The 15,455-nt window shown below is 43.2% G+C and overlaps 1 protein-coding gene across 2 annotated transcripts in view; it reads left to right on the forward strand.

Annotated features, from left to right (window-relative positions):
- The window catches only part of PGM5 (phosphoglucomutase 5), a 185,354-nt gene that overhangs the window by 108,540 nt on the left and 61,359 nt on the right, over nt 1-15,455 (forward strand). For both annotated transcript variants that reach the window (XM_045469642.1, XM_045469643.1), the window contains exon 7: nt 5,477-5,592. In XM_045469642.1, the coding sequence (XP_045325598.1) occupies nt 5,477-5,592 (116 nt within the window). The remainder of the gene's footprint in view (nt 1-5,476; nt 5,593-15,455) is intronic.

The raw sequence follows: 15,455 nt of genomic DNA on the forward strand, positions 1-15,455 counted from the left end.
AGTTTGTTCATTTTCTCTGTTCTGTGCTATTCCTTTATGTGAATATGTCACGTAAACAAATATACCACAGTCAGTACTGATTTGCATTCCTTTAGCAATACGTGAATTCCCAATCTTCACCAGGACTAGGCAATACCACCTTCTCAGCTAGTCTTGTGGGCGTGTCGTATTATCTCATTGTGGTTTTATTTTATTATTGTTATTGTTATTATTATTTTTTAGGGAGAGAGAGGGCAAGCAGGGGAGAGGGCAGAGGGGGAGAGAGAATCTTCAGCAGGGTCCATGCTCGGCTTGAACCCTGATATGGGACTTGATCTCACAACCCTGGGATCATGACCTGAGCCAAAATCAAGGGTCATTCAACTGGCTGAGCCACCCAGGTCGCCCCTTCATTGTAGTTTTAATTTGCAGTTATCGGATCTCTACTGACGGTGAGCGTCTTTTCATATGTTAATTGGTCAATTTAATATCCTCTTTGGTAAAGTGACTGTTCAAGACTTTTGCCCAAGGCTTTATTTTTTTTTTTTATTTTTTTTTTTAACGTTTATTTTATTTTTGGGACAGAGAGAGACAGGGCATGAACAGGGGAGGGGCAGAGAGAGAGGGAGACACAGAATCGGAAACAGGCTCCAGGCTCTGAGCCATCAGGCCAGAGCCCGACGCGGGGCTCGAACTCACGGACCGCGAGATCGTGACCTGGCTGAAGTCGGACGCTTAACCGACTGCGCCACCCAGGCGCCCCATGCCCAAGGCTTTTAAAAATGGTTATGTGCCTTTTTTTTTTTTTTTTTTTTTTACTATTGTATGAGTCTTTTAAATGTAAACTGCATGTAAGTCTTTTGTTGGATATATGTGATGAAAATATCTTCTACTCTCTGCTATTGGGGGCTTTTAAAAAGGGGGCTGGGAGTTCGTTGTGTAGAAATTAGAATCATGAGCCCTCCTTGGCTCTCAAGAAAGTGGACATTTGAAGATAAAGGAAGAGGAACCCAGATCTTGCCCTCTTTAAGTCTATTGCAACTTTCTCGAAGTAGGATTCCAAGAGCAGCTGGGTATGCTTCATGTACTTGATATAATTAATCATTGTTTATTTGCCTATTCTCTCACATGCTACAAGAGTGTCATTAGCCATTGATATTCCAGCAGAGTATATCACACATAATAATGTAGTACTGTATAATTAGGTTAATAGATACTTGAATAACTACTGTGGTCGTGCACTACGCTGAAGGCACAAAAATAGTATGTCAACATGCCTTCACCTGGTGAGATTTTAGAGCCCTGTTGGGATACTTTTGTATCTGTTATCTTGTTTGATCGCATGAAGGTAGGGTGATGACCAGACTGGTGAAATAGAAAAATATATTCTCCTGCTCCTCAAACCTTTGTTTTCAGTTAGTCATTGCCCTAATTCTACGAGATCTTTATTTCCAGGAAATGCCTTGGTCTCATTGTGAGAGCCTGACTCATTAATAACTGATGAACTTCTCTTTCTCAAAATGACTAATTTAAATAAAACATGCACAAATGACTTAGCTATATTTTTAGGAAACTACAAGGAAAAAAAGTCCAGAAAATAGGGATACTTTGTTCCCTGCCATCCACCCACACTGCTTAAATAATAGATATCAGTCAACTGAAATCATACAGAATTTATGAAGGGCAAATCTGACAAGGCGCTCTATTATCCTAAGCATCGGAGAGCCGTAAAAGGGTATACGATGTAGTTCCTACCTCGAAGAGCTTTTAACACGTTGGTGGTGATGGCGGTGTGCGTCTGTGTGTGGAAGAAAAGTTCAAGAAGGTGACAACGTCAACAATGACAACACGAACAAGGCCCCCGCCAAGTGAGAGGACTACAACGCTGGTCCCAAAACGTGTAATCCCTCAAACGCAGCGAAAGGTTCTCAGTCATCAAAAGTTAAAGACAGGTGTTCCTGACTGACTGGTGGTTGATTCCGCTCCAAATGGCAAGTTAGAGACCTAGGTCCTTTCGTATTGTGGGCCCACCGTGTTCAACGTATAGCTTCCAGGATTGCTAGGCCTGTCCCCATGAAGCTGGCAGAAGGAGAAAGAACATGGAAGATGGGACATTTGAATAGCCCGATCTGAACGTCGTTTCCACTCAAGTTCCATTGGCTGGAACTTCACCATGTGGCCCACAGCTCACTGCGAGGTGGGTGGGGGGGGGGGGGTTCGGGAGTGTAATCCCGTCGTGTGTCCAGGAGAAGAGATGGGTTTGTTGGTCACCTGGCAGCGTCTGCCACAGGCTTCATGGTGGCAGGGCACTTAAGATCGGTCTTGAAGCGACGTGGAGTATTTTGACAGAGATTCGAAAGCATTAATCCGGGTAAAAGGCAAAGCATGAAAAAGGACGCAGGAGTAGTTGACAACAGCAAAAATGAGAGCGCACCCTCGGAAAATAAGAAATGGTCCGGTTATGAGGAGCTTGGTGTGGGCTGCGTGAGAGAAACCGATGGAACGATAGGTGGGGGCTGTTTCCAACCTGAAGCCGCATTTTTAGAGGTTTGCAACTCATCCCCAGAAGCTTACACCCACCAGGGGGCTTCTGGTTTTGTTTTGTTTTGTTTTGTTTTGTTTTGTTTTGTTTTGTTTTGTTTTGTTTAACTACCAGAACTCAACTCCCACTTGCAGGACAGTTGGGGTTGAGATTGATTTTCTTGCTTTTGCTTCCTACTCTGGCCTTTCCTAGAAAGTGAGTTCTTCTGTTTGTCTCCACCATGTGGTGGCAGCGGCCAAGAGGGGGTGAAGACCCTCAGTGTGAGCGGCTTCATTCTGAGCTGTCAGAAATCTCCAGGGGGGTCTCCTGTGGAAACACCAGTCTAGAGCGTGGTATTTGCTGAATGCTGTGTTCGGGATGGATCCCAAGTTCAGTAGAGGGAGGAGGGCGGTGGGGGGTGGGGGCAGGGAATTCCTTTCTTACTCTAGGACACCATCAGCTCATGCTCAGGATCCCGGGATTGAATTACCCACATTGTTATCTTAGCTTGCATAGCTGCGTCTGGGGCTCCTAGTTATAGAAGTATCTGGTCCTCTAAAACTCCAGCCTCAGCCCTCAGCCTTATGACCTCCTGACAGTGATTAATTGGGAAGGGTGGGAGCTAGGGAAATCCTTTCCCCTCCCTTTAGATCTGCCAACTTGGCTTTGAACCTGCAAGAGTGTCTGAGCCAGGAAATGTATGTCCACCCCTTTTCTTACCCTTATGTCTGTTCCATGCTGCACATTCTATCTGGCAATCCTATGCAGTCATATTTGCTAAATGAATTTTGACCTAGGCTTTCCTCTGTGCTGACGCTGGGAAACTTCTGTGTGACTTATTCTGCCACCTTCCTTCAGCTTCTGACTATGAAATTAATGGCTGTGAAAATTTACCTTTGATCTACAGTTTGGGGAGGATTTCTTTCATTGTTCCTACCAGGATATAAGTGTGATTTGTGTATCTTTCTTAGGCCACTAAAAAAAAAAAAATACACAACAGAACCTTTGATATAACCCTGGAACATCTAAAAAGTGCTTCTTTTCAAAGCAAACTTGAAAGAGATTTAGCACAAAATGTTTCAAGATCTTGAACACATCAACTATATTTGGTATTATGGAAAGGAAGGCGTTTGCGTTCCTGTGGCAAGGGTTTCTAGATATTCTGTTTTCTCCAGCTGGCCACAAAGTAAAACCTAAAGAAAACAAAAAAACCTAATGAAATCATGATTGCGTCGTGTCTTCTGTCCTTTACGCACGTTTCTTCCACTTCTTCACCAAGACACCCGTCCTGGTTCCCGTTCCTGGCCACCTTCTGTGCTTACGCCCTTTGAAAAACTAGATCTTGTCAGCGGCAGGCATTTGGTGTTTTTTTGCTTTTTGTTGCTTGCTTGTGGGAGAGATGAAATTCGTTAGGTCATTGGTACAGAACCGGACCATTCCCCAACATACTCTCTGAGATCTGTGTGTCTCTTAAAACATTTGGGGCGACAACATGGTATCGTGGGCTGGAACGTGAGCAGAAATTAAGCAGAATGTGGGTCGAGATTCTAGCTCTGCCTCTTACCTCTGTGGAATCTTAAACAAAACACGTGACCTCTCTACTCTGCTGAGCCTGAATTGTGACAGCATCGATTAGTTTTAGCTGTCCTTGAAGTGGATGTAAATGGGACGTTACAGTGTGTATTTTCTTGTTCCCCGTTTCTTTTACGTGATATAATGTGTGTGAGATTCATCGTGGGGTTGCATGTAGCGGTGGTATGCTCAGCGAAATTTAAGGTAGCGCCTTCTATATCACAGAGCCTCTGTCCGTTCTACTCAGTGGACATCCGGCTGGTTTCGGTTCTTCTGAATCGTGATTCTGTGATCATTTTGTGTAAAATCTTGTGTTCGTATTCTGTTGCGCACTTTCCTACACTGGGCTCCCCAGGAAGCAGCTCGGAGAGAGATTTGCTTGCGGGAAGTTTATTCCTTTCTGCCCATCCAGATCAAACGTGTCTTCAAAACCGGCACCTGCCGGGGGGAGTGAGGAAGGGGATTGGACAGAAAGAGAGAGGTTGGACTGCAGTGCGGTCACGACAAAGACCTCAGCCAACCTATGTGGATCTCTAGAGCTGAAATGACCCTACAGAGTTAGGCCAAATAGGGGCAAGGAGGCTAGACCTTTAAATATCCCACATTGACCAGTCATTGGATGTGGACTGACCCAGGAAAGGGAGCATGATATTTTTAAAGTTTGTTTATTTATTTTGAGGGAGACAGAGACGGTGCGAGCAGGGGAGGGTCAGAGGGAGAGGGAGAGAGAGAATCCCAAGCAGGCTCCATGCTGCCAGCTGCAGAGCCTGAGGCGGGGCTTGAACCCGCAAATCGTGAGAGCGTGACCTAAGCTGAAACCAAGAGTCGGACGCTTAACCGACTGAGCCACCCCAAAGTGGTGCCCCACTTTGGTGCCCCAAAGGGAGCATGATTTTGAGTGAGACATCTCTCTTTAACAGAGTAGGAGACATATCTGTGAGCTGTTAGCTATCAACATTTCTAACAGCTGGTAGAGTAAGTCTTTCGATCCTAAAAGTCCTACAGTGTGTGTGTGTGTGTGTGTGTGTGTGTCTGTAGATACTGTCCAACAATATTCCAAAGTGTTTGTAACCAACCTCCCTCTTAATTTAGATTCTGAACTCCCCAAGTGGGATCTTACCATAAAGATAAAGGAACATTTATAGAAGGGAAACATAAATGAGAATATTCTATACGTTAACTTAATATTTTCTGTTTTATGGGGAAAGCAAAACCGAGAAACATCGGAATAGGCTATTTGTCGTTTTCTACCTTAGGGCTTAACATCCTGAAAAATGTCAACACTGACCAGAATGTTCCGAAGTCTAGTTATGGAGTTAATAAATTCTAAAGACTTCCTTCTGTGCTGAGAAAAGAAAGGAAAAGAGATATGAATTGACTGTTGCCTTGAATTTAATTTTTCAGAGTGGCCAAATCGATGAAGGTTCCTGTGTATGAGACCCCAGCTGGATGGAGATTCTTCTCAAATCTGATGGACTCAGGACGGTGCTCTCTGTGTGGAGAAGAGAGTTTTGGCACTGGTAGGTTTTTGCTGAAGTAATGTTACTGGAGAGGGTGGCTATAGCCCTCTATGACCCCAGTTTGGAGACCTGTGACCCCACTGTGAATCAAATGCTAGAGGAAGAGATAATTAGAGGGAAAAAAATCAGAGAAACCTGGGGGAATATGTGCTATGATACCCTCGTCTCTTCCGTCCATTTTTTTTTTTTTTTTGGTTTTTATTTGGGTCATATGTAATTCTACTTTTAATTTTTTGAGGAACCTCCATTTTGTTTCCCATGGTGGCCGTACGAGTTTCTATTCCCACCAACAACGCATGAGGGTTCCCCTTTTACCGCATCCTCACCAACGCCTGTTGTTTCTTGTGTGGTTGATTTTAGCCATTATGAGAAGTATAAGGTGACATCTCACTGTGGTTTTGATTTACATTTCCCTGATGATTAGTGATTTTGAACATCTTTTCATATGTCTGTTGACCATCTGTGTGTCTTCTTTGGAAAAATCTCCCTTCAGGTCATCTGCCCATATTTTAATCAGATCGTTTGGGTTTTTTTTTTTTGTTGTTGTTGTTGTTTTTTTTTTGGTGTTGAGCTTCATAAGTTCTTTATATATCTTGGATGCTTAACCCTTATCAGATATATTATTTGCAAATATCTTCTCCCATTCAGTAGGTTGCCTTTTTGTTTTGTTGATAGTTTCCTTCAACTATCAACAAAACAGCTGTGCAGAAACTTTTATTCTGATGTAGTCTCAATAGTTTATTTTTGCTTTTGTTTCCCTTGCCTTAGGAGACATATCTAGAAAAATGTTGCTATGGCCCATGTCGGAGAAACTGTCTGTTTTCTAGGATTTTTTATGGTTTCATGTCTCACACTTAGGTCTTTAATCCATTTGGAGTTTATTTTTGTGTATGATGTACATTTACCCCAAGGAAACAAAAACACTAATTTGGAAAGATACACGCACCTCTATTTTCATGGCGGCAGTATTTACAATAGCCAAGATATGGAAGCAACCCAAGTGTCCATTGACAGATGAATGGATAAGGAAGATGTGGTGTAGTGTGTGTGTGTGTGTGTGTGTGTGTGTGTATACATACATACATACATACATACATACATACAGTGGAATATTACTCAGCCATAAGAAGAATGTGACCTTGCCTTTTGCAACAACATGGATGGACCCAGAGGGCACTGAGTGAAATTGGTCCATCAGAGAAAAGCAAGTACTGTATGATTTCACTCCAATGTAGAATTTGAGAAACAAAACAAATGAATAAAGGAACAAAGATACAAGCCAGAAAACCCTCTAGACTCCTTTTTAAAAAAATTTCTTTATTCTTGAGAGAGAGAGAGAGAGCAAGTGGGGGAGGGACAGAGAGAGAGAGGGAGACAGGACTCAGGACCTCTGCTTAGTACTGATGTAAGATTCTGGGCCCAGAAAGGTTTCCTACCCTTTCTCCAAAGGGAGAAGGTTGTTGCTTCAAACCCTATTCCCGTAGCAATGGATTTCTGCATGGGCTTTCAGGATGAGAAAGTTTGCAACTTGTGCCTCCAAAAGTTTAAGCCTTTTGTTTCCTGTGAAGGAAAGGTTTGGGGAACTCGAAGGGCTTCATGCTTATGTCTCAGAAGCTGCTCCTTACCCGCATGCCTGCACCACCATCTCTCTCTCTCTCTCTCTCTGTTTCCAGTCTTTTCTGTCATCGCCCAGTGAGTTGGAAGTGTGTCCCTTGTTTCTGGGGATTCCAAGCAATTTTAAACTAACATGACTATACTTGGCCTTTAAGAATTTTTGAGCCTCTTATGTGACTTCTTAGTTTTTACTTATATGGAGGCATCCTCTTTTTCCTATGCTCTCCCAGAGGGGTGACAGTTTTGTGTCTTGTTTCTCCTTGAAAGGGGTTGTCAGTTTTTGGAATTCACTTTATTTGCCTTGTGACCTCAGGTTTCTGATGGGTTCAAGAAAAGTTATGATTTGATAGGTTTCTGGCCTTTTCTTATTACTGGGATAGGAGTAACATTCTCTTGGAGATTTCTACATCCTAAACAGAAATGCAGAAGTGGAAGTCCAAAAGTAATTTTTAAATAATTTCTCTCCTATTCTCACCCCTTCCTTAATAGTTTTTTCCAGTTGGGATCCAAAGATCTTTAATTTTAATTTTTTTAATGTTTTATTTATTTTTGAGACAGGGAGAGACAGAGCATGAACAGGGGAGGGTCCGAGAGAGAGGGAGACACAGAATCTGAAACAGGCTCCAGGCTTTGAGCTGTCAGCACAGAGCCCGACGCGGGGCTCGAACTCACGGACCGTGAGATCATGACCTGAGCCGAACTTGGCTGCTTAACTGACTGAGCCACCCAGGCGCCCCGGGATCCAAAGATCTTAATATTATAACTGATTGATATCTCTTAAGTATCTTTTATCTTTTATTTTTTTATGCTTATTTATTTTGAGAGAGAGATTGAGTGAGCAAGGGAGAGGGAGAGGGGGAGAGAATCCCAGGTAGGCTCCACGCTGTCAGTGCAGAGCCTAATGTGGGGCTCGAACCCACACACTGAGATCATGACCTAAGCTAAAACCAAGAGTTGGGTGCTCAATCACTGAGCCACCCAGGTGTCCCCTCTCTTAAGTATCTTGTAATCTGCATATCGTCCTTTCACGTGTTCTCTAATTTATTAATTGAAGAAACTGGGCCATATGTCCTACAGAGCTTTTAACAGCTTTGATTTTAATGTTGATATCCTCGTTTTTCTTTCTAATTTCTTTGGTGCATATTCATATAAGGAGAAGCTATTGATTAATATGCCTTGTCTCTGAGGTGAAACCACCTTAGGACATTCTATTATTAATAGATATTTTCTTTTCTAGCATTTTCTTTTCTAAAAACTCTACAATCTCTTGTGACTTTTTTTTAAGGTATACAGTCATATAATCTATGACTGAAAGATTTTTTATGTTTCGTTTTTTAATATTTATACCTCTTATGTCATATTCTTATTGCCTTAGGTATAATCTTCAACATTGTATTTAAAAATAATGGTGATAACTCATGACTTTAATGGAAACGGATTGACTATTTTACTGTCTGTTGTGGTGATTGCTTTTTGATGGGGGTAAAATCTTTATCAGGTTTACGTAGATAATTTTTCCCATTCTCATTTTAGTTAGAATCTTATTAGAAACAGCTGTTGGATTTATCAGGTGCCCTTTCAGGACCTAGTGATACACTAATACTTTCTTTTCTATTTTATTATGAACGTTATGAAATATCATGATTGAGGTGCGGATGTCAAACCATCCTTGAATTCCTGAGACTAAAGTCCCGTTCGGTCATGCTTAAACAGATTGCTGTAAAACCACGTTAACTGGTCCTAATGACAGCACTTCAGGCTATGTTGGGGTTCTGAAGAAGTTTCATCCTGGGCAGTTTTCTTCTCTTACCCAAACTGGTTAGACCCTGAACTAGAAGGTATTTAGAATACAAGTGCTTAAGATCACACCTTAAGAAACTCAGGTCTTTGGTTACATAATTAGAAAGATGGACAGATGATATTCTACAACGCACAAACTTTAAGTGTCCGTGATAGAGGAATAGCAAAAATGCTGCGGGAGATGCGAAAATGCTTTGGGACTGGAGGTTCAAAGGAGACTCCAGGAAAGATCTGGAAGCTGGGCTAGTTCTTAAAGAATGGGAAGGATTTGTACACACAGAGATGAAAGGACCGGGCCTTGCCAGATGGAGGGATCGGTGCCAAGAAAGAAAAAAGAGGTTGGAGAGCAGGGGATATGTGTTACCAGTAGCCAGTTGTTTGGTTTGTCCGAAGACATGTTTTCCAAATACGAATCAAGACTCATTTGGGGTCATGAGATTAGTGAAATGTCATGAGCAGCTTGTGAAAAGCAACTGAGTAGGCTAGAAACCTGTTGGAATGCATTGTGTTTAGTAAAGGTAAACGTTTATTCTGAGAAGTGTGTATATATAAACGTGCCCACAAGTATCTATGTGTATGCTTGGCCTCCTTGGAACGTGTGCTTATTGTGGGTCGTGGCCAAAAATTTCTGGAAAAGACGGGCCTGTAGCGGAGGTCAGCAAACGTTTCTAGAAAGGGGTTGGAGAGTAAACACTGAGGATTTTGCAGACTACTGCCTCTTCCGCGGTTCCTCAGCACTGCCTCTGTAGCACAGACGTGGCCATAGACAATACATGAATGGACAAGGAGGGCTGTGCTTCGGTAAAAACTTATGTAGAAAAATAGGCAAACCTCTGATGTGTAGGATAGGTTAGAGGAGGGATTATCAAGGAGCAGTACCAGGAGGAGAGGTGAGGAGGGGTCAGTTTGTGGAGCCCTTCACTTGCCTCGCTGAGACGCTGGGGCATGATTCGACCGGAACTGGGAAACCGTGTTCTGCACCGGAGGGACTTCTGCTCGAAGACCCCTTTCAGAGCCCGACGCGGGGCTCGAACCCACGAACCGGGAGATCATGACCTGAGCCAAAACCAAGAGTCAGATGCCTGACCCACTGAGCCACCCACGTGCCCCTACTTGCAGGCCCCTCTTGGCAAACTTTGCTCTCGGACAGTTACGCAGATTGCAACTCGTAGGCTGGCCGAGAAGGGGATTTTAAAAGTCTCTCGCAGTCGGGCTTAGTTACCAGTTTTTCCTTTTCAACGTTTATTTATTTTGGGGACAGAGAGAGACAGAGCATGAACGGGGGAGGGGCAGAGAGAGGGGGAGACACAGAATCGGAAACAGGCTCCAGGCTCTGAGCCATCAGCCCAGAGCCCGACGCGGGGCTCGAACTCACAGACTGCGAGATCGTGACCTGGCTGAAGTCGGACGCCCAACCGACTGCGCCACCCAGGCGCCCCACCAGTTTTTCCTTTTAAGGAGCATGAGGCATTGCCTCCTCCACCATTCTTCAGGTTCAGGTGACTTTAGCCTCATTAGCCTGATTTGACAGCTAGAGCTCCTGAGCCCCAGAAGTAGTGAAGTGACTCACGCGGGGCCCCCTGGCTTGGAAAATGTCCCCGCTTGAATTACATGACCGTTGACCCGAAAGACTGGTTTCCTGCCCTACACTGTGCCATTTTCCACCGTGTCGATCAGTCTTTCTGATGAAAGCATTGACGAATTTTATTTTTCAAGCACTCAGCAGTAAAGGACTGTTAGGTGGCCTCAGTAGCTGGACCACTCAGTCTTGCAAGGAGAAAATAGCTTCATTCTGCTCTTATTCTGGGCTTTATTAATGCCAGTTTTTGAGAAGCACTGAGCTGGTGTGTCAGAATCACCTGGGAAACTTGCTAAAAATACGTATTTTCTATCCTACCCTTACTTGGAATATCAGGAAGGGCGGGGCCTGAGAATCTGCATTTTAAATGAGTATAGTTGTGTGGTTTTTTTAGTTTGTTTATTTTTGACAGAGAGAGTGTGTGTGTGTGTGTCTGCATGAGCACACGTGTATGCGCACAGGTGTGGGGGAGGGGCAGAGAGAGAGAGGGAGAGAGAGAGAGAGAGAAAGAGAATCCTAAGCAGGCTCTGCACTGTCGCTGCAGAGCCCTATACAGGGCTTGAACTCATCAACCATGAGATCGTGACCCGAGCCGAAATCAAGAGTCAAACACTCAACTGACTTAGCCACCCAGGCGCCCCTGTGATTTTGATGTGCAGTTAAGAGTAGAAACCATGGCTCTCGTGAAAACCAGTATTTTTGTTTTCTTCAGGAATGGTAGAAAGAGTATCCTTGATGTGCCACGGGGTGTGGTCCAGGAAGTCTAGAGGCCCCAAAATGTGAGGCTGATGAGTGTATTCAAGACCCTTACCTGTCAGTCACAAACAAGCCGCATGGCCTCTCTGACCCTCAGGTCCAGTCTGTAAAAGTCAGCTGATCACGGGAGTTCCCTACCTTCCTTGAGACGTGATTTTCAGAAACAAGCGAGCTAACTAAGGGAGGAGAGAGTGACAGATGGAAAGTTTTAGACCTGAGACTGCAGAGGTGCTTCTAAAAGTATCCAAGCTTTCTGGAGTGGAGGCCTTTTTCTGTGTCCCCGGGGCATGGATCTGTGTACCAACTAGGAATGCATATTTCAGTGCCAAGAGAACTTGAAAATATGGATCTGACTCAGGCGCAAGAATGTGAAGCTTTTTTTTCCAAGATGAGCAAGATGTATTCTGAGTGGAAGTTTCCCTTGCCAGCTTCTTGAGCTCCTAGAACTTTCCAAAGTGACAAGCTGGTCATAGGATCGGAGTTCAAGCTTCTCTCCTATGGAAAGGTCCAGATCCTGGACAGTAAGAAACCTGTATTTATGACTCTGTCAGAGAACCAAAGTCACTTAAGAAGCCAGACCATCTTTTGTGCTAGGACTGGTACTCACCTACTTCCTGGGGAGAGCCTTGGAAAACTACTTTATAGAGAGAAGGGGTGCTTTATAAATTCTCAGATCTAAAGAGAAGAAAACTATTAATCTAAATGGCATTCTGGCTACTTTTTAAAGTTCTGAATTTGAAGGAATCTGGACTTGTTCTCATACACAAAAGGGGACAAATGAAACAAAACTAAGGTCGATAAAACCAAAATTTTGGAAGATTTTTTTTTGGCATTTGTTGATGAGGTTCTACTGGTTTCCGTCATTGACATCAACTTTCTAAGAAGTGATACCATTTTGAGAATGTATGAATTGTTACAGCCCAAAGCATTTTCCCTTATGGGCAACACAGAAGAATCACTATGTTCATGAAAGCCTGGGTGAGCTCCAAGCTTGAACACCATCTTGAAATTTACTATTACTTTTATTATATATTTTTAAAAAGCTAATGTCAGCAGTCATACAAATTTGTCAAATCAAGCAATACAACAATGTTTATTATTGCCAAGGAAGCGCTCTCTGTGGAGTTTCTCACAATAATAATAATCTCTTTGAATGAGCACTGAGTATGTACTTGGGCATTGCTATGCCTTTTGTATGCATCCATTCTTAAAGATTTGGAATTGAATCCAGGTCTCCTGGCACCAATATGACTTGTCCATCATTGTCACACCAGCTTTTTCCACTTGAACTTTGGAGTACAGCCTGGTGCTCTTGAAGTTGGCTATTTTTACATCTGCTCAGCCTCTTGCAAAAAAAGGGAGAGACCCAGAGTATGTGTGTATTCCACATCACAAGAAATTTCGAATTTTTGAGATGGGTTCAATCCCTCTGCATGCCATGCAGAAATTCTAAATGCCCCGAGGACAGGGGCCATGACTATTTTGTTCAACTCTATTTCTTTGATATCTGGCAGGCCTTGAGTGTTTGCAGGTTAGATGGAAGGATAGAAAGAGGGATGGAATAATGGAAGGAAGTTAAGGTAGGAAGAAGAAATAAAGGATAGAAGGAAGCCTGGAAAGATGGATGGAAAGTGGATGAATTGAAAGAAAGATATAAGGAGGAAACAAAGAATTTTCCATTTTGATATTTCTTCTTTGCATTGTTAGTACTTAACATTTTTGGCATTTTTGAGTGGATATATTTCTGGAGATCTGGGTATTTCTATCCCAAGATTTGGGAGGGTCCATAAAAACAAATGTAGACCAGTTGAAAGGGAGTGGGGGAGGGGTTTTATGAAGTACAGTAAAATCAGAGTTACATAACATTTAAAAATAAAGTTTTGGTAATTTCAGTCATCGTGTAATGATTAGCACAAATTATTAGCTAACAAAGGGCAGAATTCTAGGAAGACTCCTTCCCCAAACCTGTGTTAATGAATGGATTTAAAATTTTAAATAGTATTAAGTATTTGTAATTTGCTTGCTTTACTTACTTATTTCCTGTGTGTGTGTGTGTGTGTGTGTGTGTGTGTGTGTGTGGTTGTTGACAGTAAATAGCTGCAAATAGCCACATGTTCAACAGTGGGCTATGTTCTAGCTTTAATGAGCTTTTGTAAGTGTTAAATTCTTATAGCCTTCAACCTAGACATTCTCTGCTCTATGGTCTTATGGTTTATAGTATTGACTTCTTTTCCAGTTGCTTTATGAAAGGAAATTTTCTTTCCCCTAATAGTGGTATAGTTTATAACACCTTCTGGGCCATGCCTTTCCTTTTGTTTATATTTCACACAAGACCTATGTACATCCCAACTCGAGACTGGGTTCACAGTACTGCTGTTGAACAAATATTGAATAGGTTCAACTGTCTCTTATTAGACAACGATGTTACTTAACATTGTACACTTTCCAAAAGGTAAAATAAGGGCAAATTTTAGTCCATTCCTTATCTAGATGATCACAAACTCTACAATGGGCTGTTTCCACTTCGGTAATTGGGACAGGCTGTGTGCGCATGCACAACTCAATCTAGGCCAGACCACAGTGCAGAGGAGCTCTGGTTGACATCCCCAAGGGCCTCCTCATAAAGTCTGAAAACTGAAACTCCCTTCTTGCCCATCCACAAACTATCTACCCCTGTGCGGGGAAACAGATCTCCACCTGGAATGGGAAGAATGTCTCTATCACATAAAATCCTTTTCTTGGGATCTCCCCAGTTCCAGTTGCATTGACCTTTCAATTCATCTTAGCTGATGAAAAGTAGCAGGAGAGGGTGTGGGATGCCTACGTGTGGAGCAGAAGCAAAGGAGTGGACCTCGGAGGCTGTATCCACACTTCCCAGTGCATTCTGGGACTGAGAAATCACTGTCCCCAGCCACAGATCGAAGGAGTCTAGATAGACCATGGGTTTCTTTTCATAGTGACTACTAAGAGACTTCTAGTGAGGGGGCCCATCCCTTGGTATTTAAGATGCTGTTCCTAAAATTGTTCTTGGAGGCTTCCCCATCTGCTCTCTAGCAGTTGCTAGGTGGCTCCACTGAGAACAAAGTATAGTGACTATGGTGGTTATGCCCTGTGGTTGCAGACTTTAAACCCTCTGGAGAAATTTCTGGTTCAGCTTGTGACCTGTCAAAGAGTAGTTCCCAGGGAGTTGTGTTGTTTTCATGAGCACTGGTGACAAAGAAAGAGGGGGGGATGTATGAGTTAGCAGATCCCACTGTGCCTTACCTTCCTGTGCTTCTGTGCTCACGTGAGGGAATTGTGTCAGCTGACCAGCCACCATATTGTTAATGCTTTCGCCTCCTCTTGGATGGATGGCTTGACTGCCTTGGGGCACATGTTAATAAAATAGTGCTTGCTAATATCTATTATCTCTTGAGCACCTCCTAAGTGACAGATGCCATGCTTAGGACCTCCTATACATTATTTCACTGAGATTTCTCAACAATGAAGTGGAGACCATACAGTAATTGAGGTTTAGGGAAGAAGATCAAGCCAAAAGCCAATGGCCAAGATAACACTGACAGAGTCAGCATTCGAACCCAAGCTCACTGACTCCGTAGTACCCCGCTGTCCCTGTTTAAGGAAATGCAGAGGGGTCATTTACTCCCATGTGGTTATTCTTTTAGATGGGGATGGCATGAATGTCAGGGGACTTGGGAGAACGGTGTCATGGGAACAGCACCGCACCAGGAATTAAGACCTGGCTTCAGTCTCGACTCCCCCTCTGTGTGGTGGAACTGCCTTACACAGATGGCTTAGCTTCTCTGGGCCTCAGTTTTTCAATGGGATGATCTGTGACATTTTTTTTCCAATGTAGCACTCCGGTTGCTTCTAGCTAGCTAGCTCCTTTTAGTGAGGAGTGAATCCGATGAATTAGATCAAGCTACATACTAGGGTCTCACTCGGTCATTCATTCATTCATTCAATGGATATTTACTTCATACCTTCTATGAGCCAGGGATCAGAGAGTGATGCATAATTTCAGACACAGTCCCTTCCCTCAAGGAGCCTACTGGGTATTGCCATGATCAGGATATTAGTCAAATGCCCTGCAGTATATTTGTATCAAACACTC

The sequence above is a fragment of the Leopardus geoffroyi genome, chromosome D4 (assembly GCF_018350155.1).
Source record: "Leopardus geoffroyi isolate Oge1 chromosome D4, O.geoffroyi_Oge1_pat1.0, whole genome shotgun sequence".
Classification (NCBI taxonomy): Eukaryota; Metazoa; Chordata; class Mammalia; order Carnivora; family Felidae; genus Leopardus; species Leopardus geoffroyi.